This window comes from Rousettus aegyptiacus, unplaced genomic scaffold (assembly GCF_014176215.1).
Source record: "Rousettus aegyptiacus isolate mRouAeg1 unplaced genomic scaffold, mRouAeg1.p scaffold_m13_p_4, whole genome shotgun sequence".
NCBI classification, from domain to species: Eukaryota; Metazoa; Chordata; class Mammalia; order Chiroptera; family Pteropodidae; genus Rousettus; species Rousettus aegyptiacus.
Window position 1 is genome coordinate 153,254,859 of NW_023416307.1, and position 18,541 is coordinate 153,273,399.

At 51.8% G+C, this 18,541-nt stretch overlaps 1 protein-coding gene and 1 non-coding gene across 4 annotated transcripts; one reads left to right on the forward strand and one right to left on the reverse strand.

Moving 5' to 3' along the window:
• Window positions 1–772: 772 nt before the first annotated feature.
• CCR9 (C-C motif chemokine receptor 9) lies at window positions 773–14,011 on the forward strand. Of its 3 annotated transcripts, none has more exons than XM_016141344.2 (3): window positions 773–1,640; window positions 7,363–7,407; window positions 12,400–14,011. In XM_016141344.2, the coding sequence occupies exons 2-3, from the start codon at window positions 7,387–7,389 to the stop codon at window positions 13,486–13,488; spliced, it is 1,110 nt and encodes a 369-aa protein (XP_015996830.1). In that variant the 5' UTR covers window positions 773–1,640; window positions 7,363–7,386; the 3' UTR covers window positions 13,489–14,011. The 3 variants fall into 3 exon arrangements, with proteins under 3 accessions (XP_015996830.1, XP_015996829.1, XP_015996828.1); XM_016141343.2 differs by having other exon boundaries at window positions 773–1,480; XM_016141342.2 differs by lacking the exon at window positions 773–1,640 and having other exon boundaries at window positions 7,287–7,407.
• A 17-nt stretch (window positions 14,012–14,028) lies between these two features.
• Window positions 14,029–14,147, reverse strand: LOC118602247. Its single transcript, XR_004950640.1, has one exon. It is a non-coding gene; the product is annotated as a 5S ribosomal RNA (ribosomal RNA).
• Between the last annotated feature and the right edge of the window lie 4,394 nt (window positions 14,148–18,541).

Genomic DNA, 18,541 nt, shown 5'->3' on the forward strand with positions numbered 1-18,541 from the left:
GGGGAGAAGCAAACCCGCCGCCCTCCTGAGCGACGACAGCCAGGAAAACAGCCAGAGAACGAGTGAAGGGAGCGTCCTCTTCCCTTCTGTCAATGATCGCAGAGGGAGAAGTGACAGGCCAGGGCCTCTGACTGGTTCTCAGCCAGGACACGAGGCTCAGCGAACGTGGGACGAGGGAAGGGAGCTCGGCTCCCGCCCAGCTGCTGAATCACCCATCGCTTTCATTCTTACTGCTCACGGTCTGTGCCTTTCTTCAGGGCGAATCACTGGCCTTCCCCATGTAGGTAATAAATCCAGCTGCATCTCACACACTCCTTCACTCTGCCCTGCTCCGCCTGGGCGAATGGCGATTGATGGGCCGCATGGCCGGGGAGGCTCGCTCAGCCGAGAGCACCCCTGCCTGAGTCCACGGGACGCGCAAGATCTGGAAAGAGGAACTCGGTCTCCATGCACTGTGGCTGTGAGTTTTCCCCAGAACAAATATATAGATATATAAAAAGAGGGGTCTGCCGTAATCACCACAAGAAATCAGCTTGGGGCTTTTCTCTGCACCCAAAGTGGGTCCAGTATTGCCGTGACCCGAGGCCCCCCACAGAGCCTTGGCCGGGAAGATGTCGCCCATGAGCTTCATTAAAAAAAAACATAACATTTTGTATATTTAGGCTTTTGCAAAATTTCATCTAAACACCTATAATTAAGCAAATGAAACGTATCGTCAGTGTTAATGTATCTGACGTAGTTGGCCCCAATTTTAAGGCGTTCGTGGGCCTCCAGCGCTCCCCGTTCCCACGCAGGCCTCGGATGTTGGCTTTTGGAAGCAGCGCCCTTCGGTAGGACGCCCAGGGATGGGAGGCGGCGTCTACCTCTGCGGTAGCCACCGGCATCGTGGAGAGTGTGATTTCATCTGAACCAATTTCAGTGTGAAAAGTCACATGTAACGAGCAGTTGCTGCCCCGGGCGACACAGCTCTACGGGGTTAGGGACATCTGTCAAGGCCAGAAAGGACAGTGCTGGGGTGACATTCCCACACAGCCCCGTTGGGACCCCGCCACCCGAAGCAGCCCTGACGAGGCCGCCCTCTCTCGCCGGGACTCCCCACGCCCCCGTTCCCTGTGAGGAGCGGTGCTGTCTAGGAAAAGGCGATCAGTCTGCACGAGCATCTTCAAAGAAGACGATTTTCCCTTAGCCCAGCAGTTCTGGGGTTTTCATTTCTGGTCGCAAGTCATTGACTCTGCTGATTGCTGGAAGCTGCAGCTGGTGACTCCCTACTCCCCACCCCCCTGAGCCACCCCACCAGTGACAGCACAGACACACAGGGGTGGCCTTGCTTCCTTTCTGGTGTGTGTGTGTGTGTGTGTGTGTGTGTGTGTGTTTTACCAGGTTGCTGCTTGCACAGAACTCATAGAAGACTTGCCCCTCCACCCGGACACAGAGCTGGTGGGGTCGCCTCCCCCTGGAGCCTCTCACGCTGCCCTCCACTGTGAGTAGCACCCTTCTTCCCCCTCCCCCGTCCCAGTGTCCCCTGTGTCCTCAGCCGTGCTTTCACTCCCTTGTTCAGTGGTCGTGAGCACCAGGCGCTTTGCTAGAAGCCAGCAGCGAGGCGGAGGTGAAGCAGGCGGTGCCTTGCTCAGGCTGCTGGGGTGAGTGATAAGGTCCCCTCCCAGCCACGCAGGGCAGGCTGTCCTGGGATTTGTACCTTAAAGGAGGGAGAAGCAGGTGCTGGGGACAGGTGACAAGAAGTTGGCCAGGGGCTGGGAAAGCGAAGTCTCCAGGAGGTCCTTGGGTCTGAGAGATTGGCAGCATTCTTTATGGCAGTGAAATTTGGAAGCAAGCTTTGCACCAGGACGTGATGGGTTAAATAAACTGTAACTTATCCGGACAATGGGATAATCAGTACCCATCCCATCAGATGACATAGCTCCTCGTGGAATTGACATGAAAAGTGGTCCATGAGAGACTGGTAATTAGAAAGCAAGATGGAACGTTGTGTAGTCTGATTTCCTTACTGTTAAAAGTGTCTCTGTTTGTGTATGTGATTGTGTTACAGAGAAAAATCTAAAAAGAAGCATCTCAGGAGGTTAACAATGACTAAATGAGGGAAGAGGTGTTTAATGAGTTTCTATTTTCTTCATTCTACATGTCTGCTTTGGGGAGATTTTCTCTGTACATTGTGAAAATACTCCTTTATAATCAGGAAAAAAAAAAAAAGAGCCATGCTATTCTATTTTTAAATGGCTCATCAGTGAAGCTGTTTCGTCCTTTCAAACACGCCATGCTCTTGAGTTCTCAGCGGTTGACCCACAGCCAGCGGGTGCGTCAGGGGTCAGGTTTGCCTGTCGAGTGCTGGGCTGGGATGCGGTGCAGCCTGGGAGCCCGTCTCCCCGCCACGTCTCTGCTGAGTGAACCAAAGCTAATCTGCCATTTCAGAGTCTGACGGATTCTTTGTTCCAATGTCTGTCTATCTGCTCCGAAGCCCCCTCTCATGCACCCCGCTCGCAGGCTCCCCCGGGGAGCCCCCGGGGCCCAGGGCAGTGCCCATGGGGGTAGAGGCTGGGCGGGCACCTGACCCTGTGGCAAACCTGACAAAGATCAAAGTGAGGACCCACAATTCCCTGGGCCACTGTGGGCTGCGGAGGCCGTGGACATGGGCAGTTGCTGTGTCCATGGCGACTCCCGGCTGATTTTCATGTTGGTTTCTTAAGAACAACAGAGGATAGACAAATAACGGTTGGAAGGCAACAGATCCCAAGCCAACTTTTCTAATACGCTCTTTGCGCTTTTGGAGAATCGGCAGCTCCCTGCCTTGCCTCTGCCTCCAGGGCCCCTGCACGCACCTCACGCTTTCTGGCTGTTGTGATTTCTCTTCATCACACGATGCCGGGCTCTCCGGCCTTCGAGGGCCTGTGAGCACGTCCCTTCCTCAATGCGATGCTCCCAGGTTTTCCCCACTGCTGGGGAGCGTGACTTCCTTCGTGCCAGTTCCCGAAGCATGTCACGACGTTTACCGCTGCTGGGATTTGCAGCCGCGACCTATCTACTGTACTCGAACGTGAGCTTCCGAGGCCGCGGGTCGTGTCTCGCACCCTGTTTAAGCTGAGCGAATGCACCAGGTGTCAAGGCACGTTAAACAGCAGGGCCGTGGGCTGAAGGGTGGTCCCGTGACCTTCGCACAGGGCACCCGCCCTGCGCAGAGAGCAGAGAGTGCTCGCTCACACACCGCGGTGCTCCTGACCCTCCCAACCGGCCCTCGGAGCAGGCGGGGTCGTCATCTCCATTTTACAGACAAGGACACCTGGGCTCCTTGCCAAGGTCCCACGGGCAGAAAGGGACGGCCCACGGGGCAGATGGGGGCCTTCGCTTCTGCCCCATCGGGCCTCTCCCCGCCACCTGACCCCATCATGCCGCCGCAGCGCCCATAACGAGGTCACGCTGAGCGGGCGAGGGAGAGATTTGAGGCAGCGCTGAGGCTAACGCCGGTGACCTCCCGACAGGCCCTTGTGGGCTTCCTCGCTTTCAGTAAGTTTTGCCATAGGAGGCTTTTTCCCCCCGTTTTTCTCTCCTTCTCAGAGGCAAGAAGAAAATGAAAGCAAGCCCAGAGGCTTGGCAGTTTGTGGAATGACGTCTTCGCAGAGCATTCTGGCGAGGAATGGCGAGGAACAGACAGACAGTGGGTAGTGTCTTTAGATGGCGAGTCTGAGGACAGAAGTAGTTGGCTCTTATTCTCCGGCTCTTTTGACGTTCTCCATGAGCTGCGAACACCTTTTCCATGGAAGGAAGATCAAATCTTCACAAAAGCTAGTGTAGGATTGCTAAGTCACAGAGTAGCCTTGCTCTTTTTTGCTAGTTGCTCTCCAAGCCGGAGTGGGCTCTGGGTTCCTCCTCTGAACGAGTTTTTGCAAACAGGTGTATGAAACGGAAGAGCATTGGGCTTCTTCTTCTTCCTTTTTTTTAAGCCGATAAGTTATTTTTACGATAGCTCTTAAAATAAAGTGTTCTGCACAAAGTAAAGCATTGAAATAGCTTACAAAACCCAGCAAAAAATGAAAGTCTCACTTTCCACTGGCCCTCATTGTTCAATCGCCTTCCAGAAAATGCTTCAGTACTAACTGGCAGTGAAGTGCATAACCTTTTATGTGTGTGTGTGTGTGTTTTTTTTTAAAGATCATGCAACACAGACTTCTACACCTTGCATTTTTACCCAATAATCTCGGTGACATCCTTGTGGCAGTGTGTGAGGTCTATTTTATTATGTTCACTAACTACAGGTGGTTTATTGAACAGGTGTCAGAATATTACCAATCCTTGGGTAGTAAGGCTGTTTTTAGTTTTTTGTTCTGCCAAAAAAAAAAAAAAAAAAAGAAGCTGCTGCCACTGCCTATATCTCTGCAGCCGTATTTTCATTATGTTCTTTTGTGAGAATATGAGTAAGGTCTGTTCCCAGCAGACGACCTGCTGAGTCAGAGCTGTTATGCTTCGTAAATTTTGACAGATATGGCTTAACCCTCCTAAAAGATCATCACACAGATTTACACCCCGCCACAGCAGTGCGGAGGCCTTTTCCCCAAACTCTTACCAACATCATCATCATCATTAATTCCTATTCTTAACCGAAAATTAGCTCTAACTAACCATATTCAAAGTCATTCCTTCTTTATGCGGCTCCTTTCTTTGGGGATTTGTTTTCTGATTAATACTCAGTCTCTTCAGGAAAAGGGGGTGACGTGAGCCATGGGTGCTAGAAATTTATGAAGTGTTTCCTAACGAATATCTCAAAACCGATCCCCTTGTTCCCCAAGTTGTAACAAAATTAAATGACCTGAGTTGGGACTCTTCCAAATGTAACTGGGCAGTTTTAAAAAAGATTTTATTGTTTTAGAGCATGAGTCAGAAAAAAATGCATAGAGAGAATAATAAACTCAATGAGCAACATGTAATTTGGGGCAAGATCCTTTGAGATGAGGTAAATAACTTATTCCTCATGAAACATTCACCCATTAGTTTTGACACCCGTTGGTACTTTCCTAACTTCATTATTCCTTCTGGATTTATTAGTTGGCACCATAAGAATACCTTTCTCTTCTCCTCATTAATTTATTTATTCATTTATTCTCATTAGTCTGGATTTGTGGATCCTCGTGTAATTAAATGTGCTATAGTGACTGCTATCATTGTTTAATTAGATGCTCTAATGGCCTCAGATTTAGCTATGGGAGCCTCATTAAGTTTGGTTCCTACGTCCTTCTGACAAATCCTCTTGATCCTTTGGACACTTCCTTGCTTTTTGCTACAAAAAGCAGTTCCAGCTTCGTTTCGTAACTTCCCTGCCCAGGCTCTGGCATTTCTCTAAGGAGTCCTGGTTCTTTTCTGGTGCAGAAAAACTATTATTAGAAACCAAGATCTGGGCACTAGATGCTCATTCTGCTGTGTGTCCTCGCTTTAGGTCCATCTCAGCAGACCGAGCCAGGAAATATGTACGTGAAACTCAAATACATATCCACACGAGGGATCTCACATCTCGTCTAATCTTAAGGAAACATGAGTTGGTACCGAGCCATCGGTCCCCATAGGACGACACCAGGCACTTTTGAGCAGCTGCCGGCAGGAAGGCTGCCAGGAGGAAGTGAAGGCTGCTTTTCCCCTTGTCTGTTAATGGCCCGATATGACTCCGAGGAATGAAGAAAACCCCCAAATTTTCACCAGATCTTGTTTTTTTTCCTTTCTTCGCTTTAACCACTTTGTTGTGGTCCAGCTATAATCAACTGCCAATATGTAAAGTGCAGAATGTAAGCTTTGACACGTGTACACCTGTGAAGCCATCACACAGTCAACGGTGCGAACATATTTATCGCCCACGGGACTTCCTCAGACACCTCGGCACCCACCCTTCCTGCCCTTCACCCTGCCCGATCCCCTGCTTCTGTCTCTCACCAAGAAATCACTCGCCTGCCTTCTGTCACCATAGATTAGTTTGCATTTTCTAGACGTTTACGTGAGCGGAATCACACAGTATAAACTTTTTCTGATGTGGCTTCTTCACTTGGCATAATTATTTTGCAATCCATTCGTGTTGCTGCGGGGATCAGTCGTTCATCGCTCTTCCATTGTGTGGATAGTTTGCATATTACTTCTCCATTCATTATACTCGGTGAACGTCCGGCCTGTTTCCAGTAGGCAGCTATTACAAATAAAGCTGCCGCGAGCATTCGTAGACCAGTCTTTGTGTGGACATGTGCTTGCATTTTCTTAGGTAAATTCTTAGGTCTGGGTTGGTTAGATCACACACTGAGTAGATGCTTCACTTTTTTTGAGAAACTGGTTTTCCAAAGTGGTTGTACCACACGATATGTTTGAAAACCACTGGACTTCCAGAAAAGCCGGGTGAGTCAGGCTGTCGTGCTGCGGAAAGGAAACCAACAGGTCAGGTTTGGGTTTATCAAGGAGAACGTTTCCTTCTAGAACCCTGGGCTGTGGCACTGGACACGCTTCTTCGATACACACTCACAGGGGTGTAAAAGGCAAGCCTGGCTCGGGTGCAGACCCCTTCCTTGAAGGGGGTCGAGCTGTTGTCCCCTTGGTCCTCTGGGGGTGGGGGTTTACAGAGATTCAGAACATGTTAAGACAACAGCCGAGATTGAAGTCAGCCAGATTGAAGTCAGCCAGCCGAGATTGAGGTCAGCCAGCCCCGAGGCCCTGGAACTTCCTTTACTTTGGTAAACTCACCTCGGACTTCCTTCTCCTGCTGGAGTCAGGGTCAGAGAAAGTAGGGCCGGTTATTACCCTTCCCTGAGCTTGTAAAGGGAGCATGCAGACAGCTGCCAGGGCGCTGGGCGTGTCCAGGACAGGGACCCTGATGCTGGCAGGTGCCACGCACCCCCGTGTTCCTGCCGCCTGGGTACCCAGAGGCCCCTCCTCTGCGGAGTCCGGACCGGAGCATTCACAAGTCGCCTGCGGCCTTGTCATCCTTAAGAGCCCCTTGGCTGATAAAAAGGGTGGGGGTGGGGGAGGGGGAGATTAGTCAGCAAAACAGACCCAGACAGAGATGTGGAGTTCAGAGAAAATGAGCTCATGGAAAAAGGACGTGCTGGGAAATGCCGAAGCCCCAAAGTGTCCTCAGAGGAGAGGCCACTCTCACTCCTGTGTGACCGACCGGGGCAGTTTGGGAATCGCGGGGAGCTATGGGACTCGACGTCAGCATCACGCAGACTCCGACTCCTGCCGGGGATGCTCCCCCGCGCCCCCCTCTCCTCCCCCTGCCCCGCCCCCCACGAGAACAAACAGATCGAACGTGTAATGTCCATCTGTAACGTGTTTACGGCTGTTCACGTACAAGTCCTCATTCTGACTCTTGCTGTCTCTTTCCAGAAGCAAGTGCGCATCGGACCCACCATGACACCCACAGAAGTCGTAGTGAGTACAGCCACGCTCCTGGGGCTCCTCAGGGCGCATGCGCCCTCGTCTTGCCTCCTGCGGGGTGTAGGAAAGAACCCATTGCGTGGGGATGGGGGAGGCTTTCGCCGTGAGGTTCCCAGGGTGAGAGCTCTGCTGACTGAGCAGCACCCCACACGGCGGCGGGTGCCCAGCAGAGGGCTTGGCGAACATGAAGAGCCGGAAGCACCTTGGGGCACGTCGTGAAGACAGAGGGAAACTCTAGTTTGGGTTTTATTAGTAGGTGAGGCTTTCTATGATCTTTAACCAGGATGAGCTTCTCGGGGCGAGGAAGCCACGAGGTGGGTGACCTCTGGTCCTCACCACTCCATCGAGGAGGTAGAAGTGGGAGCCCCGGCTGGGCTCTCCGGCTCTGCGACTCGGTGGCGGGCTTGACAATATCAGAACGTGGGGAGCAGGGCTTTGGGTCAGAAGGGATTAGAAATACCCCGTCTTGGGCCTGAGGCGGGTGGGGGCTGTCTCCGGCCGGGTGGCTGAGGGCTGAGGGCTGAGGGCTGAGAGGAGAACATTCCAATCCTGAGATCTGTCTCGTCTTCTCTAAGACAAAGGGTCAGACCCAGTGGTCTCTAAGATCTTAAAATCATTCTAAAATTCATTTGAATTTCCAAAAAAAAAAAAAAAAAAAAACAATTTCCAGAGTAGAAACAGAAACCTACGTGAGAAGGCAGGCCACACGGCTGAGCTCTGGGCCGGCCACTGGACATGCGGCCATACACGCTCTCTCATTTACTCAGATGGATGACTAGAAGGTGCTTCCCCCCCCCCGCCCCCCCTCTGGATCCAAATGCTAAAAATCATCCCAAATAAAGGATATAAATCTCCAAACTAAGTAGTCCCTTGCGAGCGACACAGCTATCCCATAATGTCCCCGGGCAAGGACCTCTCTGAGCTGTGATGCTATAATTAGGGCCTTGAGCACAGACAGGCCAAACACGTCCTCGCCCGCCTCACCCCGTGCCATTCTCGGGGCTGACTGAGGAGCCGTGGACCTTTCTCACGTCTCACCCCATTTCTGTCTCCATCGTCAGCTTTGGAAGCTGTTGCCTCGCCTGGCATGTAGGCTGTGCGCAGGAAATATTTGTTGAATGAGGGAACAAATGACTCTATTTATCGCCTATGATTGAGACCCAAAGAGCTAATGTTTGTCAAGCCTGGAAGGCGTCTGGCACTTCCTCAAACTGGGCAGGGCACGAGATGGTTCCGTTTTCACAAAAATGGGACCAGGTCTGGGCCTCTCCCCGCCCTCATGAATCACCACTCCTCATAGCAGAAGAAGAATCTAGAACAAGCTCAAATTTCAGCTAATGGGGACAACAGGTTGGTAAATACTTCATGTTTTTTTTTTTTTTTCAAGGAGGTCGAGAACAACATAGTTTGCTAAGAAATATAGGAAGAGAAACCCTTGGTGAGGGTATGTCTAGACATGCTAATCAGGTAGGAAAGAGAACTGGTCAGCAGGGCTGTGGCATTTTCTATCAACAACGGTGGCTTTTCCAACTCCATCTGCGCCCACCTCATTTCCATACCAGATTCGAGGCACTTTACAAGGATGTGTACAACAGAATAGGAAAGAAAAAAAAAAAAACCCACATAAATTAAAACGAGGGCAGAGGAAGTAGACAGAGTAGGTAAAAAAGACCATGAAGAGTTAGAACTTGGGTTTTTAGCCTAACGCGATGCCCTCTGGTGAGGTGGCCGCTAGCCGCGTAGGGCTACTGAGCCCTTGGGCCCCGTCAGAGATGTCCGGTGAGTATAAACAGTACCCCAACACAGGACGCGCAATATCTCAATAAATTTTATATTGCTTGCAGAATAAAATAAAAACACGTTCGATATATCAGGTTTAAATAAGATACGTTATTACAGGAATTCTACCTGTCTGTTTTTACTTCTTTGATGCGGCTGCTAGAAAAGGCGAACTTCACCTGTTGTTCGCTTAGGTTTCTCTCGGACGGTCCTCGTCTAAAGGGTCCTCTTTGTTTCTTATAATTGGGCTACAAGTCTGGCCGAGATTCCCAATTAAAGAGGGAATCCTGATCAGCCGTGATATTCACGTGGTCCATGAGAATGAAAACCCTCGTGTGTTCTTCAGGAGATAGGAAGCCTCCCTTCCCGTCTCCTTTGTATTTAAGCGTCACATAAATGTCTAGGGTAGATTTCAGCGAGAAGGACACAGCCTCTTGAGGACTCCTCTCAGTGGAGAGGGAGGGCTGTAAGGATCATATAGGCTTACCTTGGTCTTCAGGACAAAATTTATGCAAATAAGCATTTTCATGTGTGAATCGAGTCACTTTTTAAATGTGCCCGGGGGGCGCCATAACTAAATACCATTCTATGCTGAGGCCCTGGGCCCTCCAAACCTCGCCCAAGAAAACACGCTCCTTGTGCTTCCTCGTTCCTTCCGGGGCTCATCTTGTGCCCGCTCGCGGGACAGTGGAGGAAGCTGGTCTCCTGGGACACTGAGACTGCTCGGGGTCTGTCCTACGACGCCCTCTGGGCTGCATCTGTGAGCTGGGATGGTGTTTGCCTCCCGACCTCACCGCATGGGGCTCAGGCTCATGCGAGAGTCTGTCAAAGCTACTCGGCCCCAAAGTGTAAAATACCAAAACCTCCAGCAAAGCAGTTTCACGCTTGCTCATCGTGTGGATTCACACTTGATACCTGCTTGTCTGCATGCCTTTACCCGCCTTCCTCCAAAATGTCATCTTCCCCTACATCGCTAAAGTATGTGTCTGTCACCCATGAGGTCTGTCCTCCCCAGACAGACAATAGCCAAAGCTAGAAGAGAAACCAATAAATGTCAACAGAGGATGACTCAATCAGGCCCGGAGACGAAGCTCATGAAGAAGAGCGAGTTTTCCTTAGCTTTTCCCAGTAGCGGGTCTTTCTAGTGCCGTGTCCTGAGCAGCCGTCTTCCGGCTACCTTCCCCCGGAGTCACTCTCTTTGCGATAGGACTTTCTCTTGGTCACGCCCTAGAGGTAGAGTCAGGAATAGATTCCAGATTTTCCTGGTTCTAGTTCAAGTGACCTCGGGTGTTCTCTCTGAGGTCCTCCTGGCTCTTTCTGCCAGCCAGGGCCCAAATCTTAGCTCTCGCGTAAACTTCAGAATTCAGCAGACGGCGACTTCCTGTCTGCTGCCCTTCACCAGTCAGCTCGGGGTGTCCTGATGTCTCAGTAAGCACTCGGCAAACACGTACGATGGGTTCCACACTCAGAGAAGTTCGGGAAGCGTTGTTGAACACAGTTCGACAGATTTGAAGGACTTTGCACAACCTTCGCTGTTCTAACGTGCGGTTAAAATAAAACAAGTTCTGCAGGACTTTTCAGAGCCTTTAACATGCTCATGAGTATTGTGAATGTCAAAGATGGCGATGTAGCATAATAACCACTAGCGCTCCACCCGAATGTGGTTTGGGAAACGTTGGTCGAAGCCATTAGAAATCGCTGGAAATTTCAATGTGTATAGACAGGAGAACCCAGCAAACAGAAGAAGTCTGGTAGAGGACATTTTATTATTTCGCTATGACTAATTAAATACATAAAATAAATATTTAGACTTAAATATTTAATCTTTAAAACAAAATAAAAACCTATCATGGACTTGAGGTTACTTCTAGGCCAAACGCTTCCAGACGAATTGAACAACTGCTGCATTTGCCTGAGGAGAAATCAAGGCAGCGCTGATGAGCCTCGGGGAGGACCGAGCCTTGGGCAGGGCCAGGGAGTGCGAGCTCTGGTCCCTGGTGGGATTTGGGAGCCTGGCTGAGGGGCGGGGGTGGGGGCGGGAAGAGGTAATGAGAACTGAGAGCATCTGAGGATGTGTGTGAGCGGGAGCTCGATGTGGGACTGCCCTTCTCTTCCACGATGGCGGCTCTCTCCTCCCTCCGTCCCGTCTCAGGTTCAACTCCAGGGCTCATGTCTCAGGGTTCTGACCTCCAGCCCTTATTATTTCTTCTTCCTCTTGCAGGAGTTCTAGGATGGCTTCTGGGCAAGGAAGCCACAGAAACCGTAATGAGGGGTGTGTGTGTGTGTGTGTGTATGTGTATGTGCGCGCGCGAGTGTGCATTGTGAGAGCGTGTGTGCGTGTGTCTGAATAGTGTACATGTATGTGTATGAGTGAATATGTGTGTACGCAATTGTGAGCATGAGGGTAGGCATGTTTGTACGTATGTGTGCATGCAAATCTATGCACGAATCGTATGTGCTCTTATTTGTGTGTGTGTGCTTGTGAGGGCCAGCTTTCTGGGTGTCTGTTCGACGTGTACAGTCGCACCCCTGTACTTAGAAGTGCCACTGGCACGATTTAATGCTCCGCTGTCTTGAAATTCTTAACAAATTTTGAACAAGGGATTCCGAAAATTACGTAGCCTGTCCTGGTGCTTGTGCATGTGCTCGTAGGTGAGCGTGTATGCATGTGTGCGCATGCATGTATATGTGTGTGCACACGTACCTGTTTGTGTGTGTGTGTGTGTATGTTGGTGCTTCTGAAGCAGGGGAACCACAGCTTTCAGAAAACACCACAAGATCTGTACCCAGAAGCGTTTAAAGCCTCTGAGGACCGTTTTCGGAGGGGAGAGGAGAAAGGACAATCCAAATCATTCACAGAGTCTGATGGAAGTTTGCGCCCATTGGTGGTCCTGAAGGGGTCCCACCCCACCTGCCATGTGTTGTATAATTGTTCACACCCTGTATGTTCCTTCCACGGGTAGGTAATTCCATGACAGCAGGAACCGTGTCTGACTTATTCGCACTGTATCTTGTTGTAGGTGCTCGGTAAACATTTGTTGGATAAATAAATCCGTTACGATCCAGGCAGATGGATTGAATTCCTACTTTCTACACATATATTTCTTCATTATTGTAGACATTTGGGACCAGAAGGACCAAGTGGTTCATGCCTCTGTCATCAGACAGGACCTCCTTGACCTAACGCCATCTCGTGTCTCCTTGCAGAGCCTTGCCCCTAACCTGTCTGAGGACTACGGCCCTGACTCCACATCTTCCATGGATGACTACATGAACTTCAACTTCATAGACTTCTTCTGTAAGAAAAACAATGTCAGGCAGTTTGCGAGCTACTTCCTCCCGCCGCTGTACTGGCTCGTGTTCGTCGTGGGCACCCTGGGCAACAGCCTGGTCGTCCTTGTCTACTGGTACTGCACGCGAGTGAAGACCATGACCGACATGTTCCTTCTCAATCTGGCGATCGCTGACCTCCTCTTTCTCGTCACCCTTCCCTTCTGGGCCATCGCCGCTGCCGACCAGTGGAAATTCCAAACCTTCATGTGCAAAGTGGTCAACAGCACGTACAAGATGAACTTCTACAGCTGCGTGCTGCTCATCATGTGCATCAGCGTGGACCGGTACATCGCCATCGCTCAGGCCACGAAAGCGCAGACCTGGAGGCAGAAAAGGCTGCTGTACAGCAAAATGGTTTGCTTTACGGTCTGGGTGATGGCGGCCATGCTCTGCATCCCAGAACTCCTATACAGCCAGGTCAAGAGGGAATCCAACATCACTGTCTGCACCATGGTTTATCCTCATGACGAGAGTACCAAGCTGAAGTCGACAGTCTTGACCCTGAAGGTGATACTGGGGTTCTTCCTTCCCTTCGTGGTCATGGCTTGCTGCTACACCATCATCATCCACACTCTGATCCAAGCCAAGAAGTCGCCCAAGCACAAGGCCCTACGGGTGACCATCACCGTCCTTACTGTCTTCGTCTTATCTCAGTTTCCCTACAACTGCATCCTGCTGGTGCAGACCATCGACGCCTACACCACGTTCATCTCGAACTGTGCCATTTCCACCAACATCGACATCTGTTTCCAGGTCACTCAAACCATTGCCTTTTTCCACAGTTGCCTGAACCCCGTTCTCTACGTTTTTGTCGGGGAGAGATTCCGCCGGGATCTGGTGAAAACCCTGAAGAACTTGGGTTGCATCAGCCAGGCTCAGTGGGTCTCCTTCACGAGGAGAGAGGGTAGCTTGAAGCTGTCATCTATGCTTCTGGACACAACCTCGGGACCTCTCTCCCTCTGAGAGCTCCTCCCTCCGAGGCGGGTGGTCCTTCTGGAAGTGATAAGACATACAGATACCGATGGAACCAGAGGGAAACCAAAATAAAAGGAAGTGAGAAAGAGAAAGGAATACTCAGAAAGGGATGGATTCGAACATTATTATTTTGAGTCAGAATTTGCCAAGTCGGAGCTTTCAGATTTGACTGGACATGTCAGGAGACTGTGGACCGGCTCCTGGCTGCAATGCCTGGAGTTTTCAAAGGACTAACGGACAGCGTGGAGGACTACCCCAGTGCCACGGGCCCCGGCACCGATGCAGCTGACCACTGGAGGAGGCGTCTGAGCGTCTCAGTGTGCTGTGGGTTGCTGTGGTTTCAGTTCTGACGCCACTCCTTCCGAAAGGAAACACAGACGCACTGGCCAATGCCATTATCCACAAAAGCACGAGGTCACAAGGTTGCATGAAAACTTCCATCTTTGGGACATTTCTGTCCTGGTTTTGGGGCAGATACCCATGCCAGGTCTTATGGATTCGGTTTTTTTTTTTTTTTGAAATTTTTTACACCTACAGCACCTGGTCTTCCCAGGCAGTCTCCCATCCAAGTACTAACCAGGCCCGACCCTGCTTAGCTTCCGAGATCAGATGAGATCAGGCGCGTTCAGGGTGGCACGGCCATAGACCAGGTCTTATAGTTTTTTGATCTAGAATCTTTCCAAACAACCACAGATCTAATTCCCCTTAGGTCTCCTTGATCTGTTCTGGGCCAAGGTGGGTCCTTGTTCCCATTTTGAAACTCTGCAGGGCTGGTCAGTGATTCCCTGGGCTGCTGACCGTACCAGACTCTCTTGGCTTCCAGCTCTTTCCTGTGTCTTGTGGGAGCTTCCGCGATCCCACACCTGGCCGCAGGGTTGACTGGGGCGAGGATTCACTGGTGTCACGGAAGTGGCCCTCTTAGCCTTGCAGGGAGACGAGGAACCTGAGTGGGCGGAACCCGCCCTGGCTGTGCTGTGGGCTCACGCCGCCGAGTGGTATTTTGGATGGTCCACTTTTCTCCCTACAAAATGGGTTGCTCCTGTCGGCCTTTCTTGTTTTCGAGGCTGCTGGAAGGATTTCTGCCTCTATGCTTCTCCTTTCTTACTGTGTGCGGGGCCAACACGTTTAAAAGCTTTCAACTTAGAGATTAGGCTGAAAAAAAAAAAAAGGTAATGCAGTTTTTTTGTTTTTTGTTTTTTGTTTTTTTTTGCTTTGTGTCTTTCTTTTCATTATTTGGCAAATTTATCACATCTGAAAACATTTCTTATTGGAAAAGTGCTTTTTTAATGTATATTTAAAATGTCCATTACTGGTTACTTTCTTCTTCACCCTGTCTCTGTATTTTAAATACGTAATGACAGATCAAATCGCCATATTCATCGTGTGAAGGGTAAGAGATTTGGATAAGGAAATAAAATCTCCAAGATGCCTTGAAACCGTCTTGACTGACCAGTGTTTCTATCTCCTCTGGTCAAGCTTACTCCCCGGGGTTTTCCCAGTTAGCCCAATGGACTTCGCAAGGAGAATGATTGGGGGCAGCGCCATGACCCCCCGGCTTTTTCACGTGCTCCAGGGGCCCGTCTCGCTTTCCCCAGAGTGCTGGGAATCACCGCGGGTTCAGGTCCCAGGCCATCCCTTCTGAAGGCGACAGAAAAGCACTGGCCTCTGCCACATCCTTCTCCTGCTCCTTCTAAACTACGTGCCAGCGAGACAGCGAGCAGGAAACGGCCGGCAACGAGGAAAGCGGGGTTGGGGGGCGGTGATACAAAGGCCTCGCCCACCCGCCCCGTGCGTGGGCGGCTGGCGGCGAACGGCACTGGCCTGGAGCCAGCGCATGAACTCGGGCCCCGGGATAACGAGCACCGCTTACGGCCAAGGGAAGGGTGACCTCTCCGAGGCCAGGCTATGGACAGTGCCATCTGTATGGCCACTGGCTCCAGCAGAAATCCCAGATAGCGCTTGCGGAACTTGGACGGATAAGCAACAAGCGCGCATGCGCCAAACTGAAGTGCCATCGCGCGGCTGGTTGGGAAGGAACAGCCGAGTCTGGCTTTTCCATTCTGTCCCCTCTCGATGCCGTGGGCCTGGTGCTGCCTGTCGTGGGGGTACCGGTGGAGGTGAAGACGGGGGAGGGGTGGAACGAGGAAGGGCGCCCCGTGACTGTGCTTGCTGAATCTACTTTCGGCCTAGAGTTACTTCAATGGCACTGTGATGTCACACAGCGGTGGGAGTTGAGAGGTAAATGCGACTTTGGCCAATGCACGTTAGTTGGAGAAAAGATGTCAGGAGCTGCATCGTTTTCCCTCTCGATGCCTTCCTTTGATTTTTATCGTATAAAAACCTACGGAAGACATGCAAATGTCTCTCTCCAACACGGGGCTCCGTGTGAGTCCCTCTCCCCTCTTGACGTACTTATTCGTTACACTCGATTTTGGTTCCACGGGCTGAGTGAAAACTGTCCGTGGTCCATTGGCGATGCACCAACACATCTCCCTTTAAGAAATAACCTGCAGGGAATGCTGCCGGCGCACGTCTCCAGCTGCTAGTCCCTTCGGGGTCTGCCTCTGCTGCAGAGAGCCGGCTTGGCCGGAGTCGTGTCCCCCAAGGCCACCTGCACCCAGCGCCTGACAAGGACAGAGCATGCCAGCTGGAGGGGGGTCTCTGAGGGGCAGCGTCTGTCTGCTCCAGAGCTTCCTGCCAGGCTGGCTGGGGTTTGTGGGGCTTCCAACGCAGTCCGATTTCCCCCGCTGCCCAACCCTGCTTCCTCTCGCTTCCCTTCATGGGCGTTTGTTTATTCCTAATGAACACCTCGCGCCCCAAACCCCAGCTCAGCATCTGCCCCTAGAGAGAGTCAGCCTGCAACCATCTTTTTGCCAGGGCTGCCAATTCCAAGGGCCCGATGGGTAAAGAGTGCAGGGTGTCAGTGACAGAACTCATCTCGGGGGGCCGGGGGCTCAGGCCCTGCCTGGCCTTCATGCGACCAGCAGAGGTCTCCGCGAGCAGCAGCTGCAGGCCTGGCCCGTGGTGTGCGGTGCACACAGTCTGCCTTAGGACCCTGCAGCCACTCTCCCTGGCCTGTTTACTCTGTTCCAGGTGGATACTGTAACTAAAACCCCATTTTACAGATGAAGGAACTGAGCCTTCGGGATGTTAAGTAACTCACCCAAGGTCATGCAGTTGGTAATTGGAAAGGCAAAGACATGAACTGGGGTGGGTTTGGCCCTCGAGCCTTGGCTTTTGCCCACGATGCCATCCTGCCTTGCCCGACATGGTCGGACAAACCAACCATCGCTTGGGAGGGTCCTGCAACAATTTGCCAAGCACCAGGCTGAGTACCAGGCAATGCAAAGATGGACGGGCACAGCCAGCACTCCTTCAGACGCCACTGCACGAAGACGAACCGATGACATGTGACAGCTGAGGCCCCGCTGACCCCTCCTCAAAAGCGGGCCACGAGGCTGTACCAGCATGGGACAATGTGATCATCCTCGCCATGTCGAGAAGGTTCCTACCTGCGTCCTCTCCCGGGCTCCTCCCCAAACACATGCAGGTGTGTGTGTACGCGCAGGTCCAAGGACACACCACCCAAGCCTGGGAAAACCTCGGGGGGAGGCTTTCCGTCTTACCTCACCCTTGTCCCGAAAGGGCTAGACACGGTGGCAGACAGTTCTCGCTGCGATGCTCCAGGCAGCTCTCCGTCCGGATCTCCTGCAGCCACGCGCCTCCTCCCCAGCTCCTTAGGTCTTTGCTCAAACACCACCGTCTCCTCCAGGCCTTCCCTGCCCCCCGGCCCCCTGTGCCCCATTGAACGTGGTGCCCCTCTGCCAGGACCTATGATGTGCTTCACACGTGACAGACATTTAATAAATGTGTGCTAAATGAATCAACACCCCCAACCTCAACTATTTGGTTCCACTGTTATGTCTCCCAATTAACAGATGGAGAAACTGAGGCAGAGAGTGGCTCGGTCACTTGCCCCAAGCCATAGCTCGTAGGCAGTGGCACCAGCAATTGACTTCACGTCTTTCCGAGACCATGATCTGAGCGCCTGGGTGCTCTGTCACATCCTTTTCTCTCCAGTTGGGGTTCAAGCACTTTTGTTTCAGTGGTCAAGTCACGCCATGGACCCTAGGCGTGGCTCTCTTCTCGCGTAGACCCTGGGTCAGGAGGGTGGGTGGCCCAGCATGGGCGGCCCCTGGCCAGGGGAGCGGGAGCCGTGACCAGGCTGTGGTTTGCCCCGGGCCCTCCCTTCCTGGCCTCATGCTCTCATGCTCCCTGTCGAGTGGTTGACCTCTCTGGCGAACGCAGTAGGGACATATTAACAACGTATGACTTGGGCTTATAAGAATGGGGCTTTTGGCTGTTTATGGGAAATCGAGATAGCCATAAACTGATGTGAATTTGTTCTCTGTAGAAATGAGTTTGAAACTTAAAAGTTAAACTGCCATGTGACAAAACTAATTCTACGGTATAGAAAGGGACACATAGAGAAGGACGCCACACCTGCCACCGCGTTGACCTCCAGCACCTCTGTCCAGAAACGGGGTGCGACCAGTGTTCGGCTGCACGGCCCTCTGCTGGGCGCTTACGGACTTCCTCCTTCCTGCCCCGTTACCACGTCCTTCCTGGCTTTTGCTATCGAAGACGGTGTGCCCTTGAAGAGCCCTGTGTGTGTCCTGAGTCCGAGGATGTGTGTATCCGGAGGAGCCGTGTTTGCCTGGAGGAGGATGAGAATTGGGGTGCGAGGGGAAGTACAAGGAGGGGAGAGCATCTGACTTTGTAGAACGATTGTCAAATCGCCCTGATTCTCTGTCCCTTGCTGTCCCCAGGCCCTTTACAAAGTGCCCTGGCAGTTTCCCCCATTCGCGGGAGTCCCCTGTCCCGCGCCCGGAGTGTGGGCTGGCCTTGTGGCTTGCTTTGGCCCAGAGAATACGGTAAAAGCGATGGGGAGACAGTGCAGAGACAAGGCCTCAGGAGGCTTGTGCGCTTCTGTTCGCTCTCTTGAAAACCCACCCAACGGCCATCTGAACGATCCCGGGCC

What these genes read in the sequence shown, in the direction of transcription:
- CCR9 (XM_016141342.2), top strand. Translation starts at nt 7,291, where the DNA reads ATGTCCATCTGTAACGTGTTTACGGCTGTTCACGTACAAGTCCTCATT. An exon ending in TGACACCCACAGAAGTCGTA is followed by an intron (nt 7,408 to 12,399) that starts GTGAGTACAGCC and finishes GTCTCCTTGCAG; the next exon opens with AGCCTTGCCCCTAACCTGTC.